This window comes from Myotis davidii, unplaced genomic scaffold, assembly GCF_000327345.1.
Source record: "Myotis davidii unplaced genomic scaffold, ASM32734v1 scaffold663, whole genome shotgun sequence".
NCBI classification, from domain to species: Eukaryota; Metazoa; Chordata; class Mammalia; order Chiroptera; family Vespertilionidae; genus Myotis; species Myotis davidii.
Genome location: NW_006295816.1, coordinates 1,755,991 through 1,757,345, shown reverse-complemented (window position 1 = coordinate 1,757,345; position 1,355 = coordinate 1,755,991). Strand labels below are relative to the sequence as shown.

Here is a 1,355-nt window from a genome sequence, read left to right as displayed (position 1 = left end):
CAGACCAGGGCCCGGCTCCGCCCCGGCTCCGAGGCTTCGCCGCCCGCACGGCCCTCACCGGGGAGCTCCTCCATGCTGTGCACCGGCCCGAAGTAGTTCTTGAGGGCGCTGTAGCTGTTGATGGCCACGCTCAGGTAGAACTCGGGCATGAAGGCGAAGAGCGGGCCCGTGCGGTCCGCGTGCTCGATGGTCCGCAGGCAGACGCGCAGCAGCCAGTAGATGTCCAGCATCTTCTCCTGCGGGCGGCGCGGGCTGCTGGTGAGGGCCGGGGCCCAGGAGGCCTCCCCAGAATGTGGCCTGAGGACTGAGCCCAGAGGCCGGGCAGGGCTCAGCAGGTGCCCCGCCTGGAGGGCGGGTTTGCTTTTCTCAGAGGCACCGAGGGTGCTAAGCGCGAGGGCGCTGTGTGACCCGAGACAAGCTTTTCCTCCGAGAGCAGAGACAGGGCGAGGAGGCCTCTTTCCCCACCGCTGGAGCCCTGCGAGTTCTAGAAAAATCTACCCCAAGATTCACATGGAATCTCAAGGGACACCAAGTCGCCAAAAAAAATCTTGAAATAGAACAAAGCTGGAGATCTCACTTTCTGATTTCAGTGTATTGCAGAGCTACAACCATCGGACTGTGTGATCCTGACACAGAGATAGATGCAGAGCACGGACTACAGCAGGGAGCCCAGAAGAAAACCACACACACACACACACACACACACACACGCACACGCACACACGCACACGCACACATTCAAACTTTTGACAAGGGAGCCAACAGTATGGCAGTTCCTCAAAAAGTTTAAAACAGAACGACCCAATTCTGCCTGAGCACATGCCCCAGACTCAAAACCACACAGCCCTGAGGTGGAAGCCGTCAGCGGTGAACACGGCGCAGCCCGACGCCGGCCTGGCTTCCACAGGGTGACCCGTGAGGGCAGCAGCTATGTCAAGGAAGCCGGTGACAAGACTAGCGCTGTGTGGACTGCACGGCAACGAAGCACCGGGCGTAGGCAAAGCCGACGGAGAGAATGCTGGCTGCGGGGTGGGGGGGCAGGACGGCCGCGGGGGGGAGCGGGGGAGTTATGGGTGTGAGTTTCAGTTTGGGAAGATGAACACGCTCGGTCTGTTTACAACCGAGTGAACACACTCGATTAGCACCACGGAGCTGTGGCTGAAGGTGGCTAAGGAGGGGAGTTCGATGCTGAGTTTCACTGCAATTGTGAGGATCGGTTCAGAGGGTACATTCTAGCCCGGCCGGCGGGCTCCGTGGTTGAGCGTCAACCTATGAACCCGGAAGTCATGACTGATTCCCTGTCTGGCACAGGCTCGGGCGGCGGGCTCGGCCCCCAGTGGGGGGCGCACGGTCGG

General features: G+C 60.8%; 1 protein-coding gene across 1 annotated transcript in view; it reads right to left on the bottom strand.

The window, feature by feature from the left end:
* RNF123 (ring finger protein 123) overlaps positions 1-1,355 on the bottom strand; it is a 42,800-nt gene that overhangs the window by 7,018 nt on the left and 34,427 nt on the right. The window contains exon 18 of the mRNA XM_015568281.1: positions 59-236. Coding sequence (XP_015423767.1) covers positions 59-236 — 178 coding nt within the window. The remainder of the gene's footprint in view (positions 1-58; positions 237-1,355) is intronic.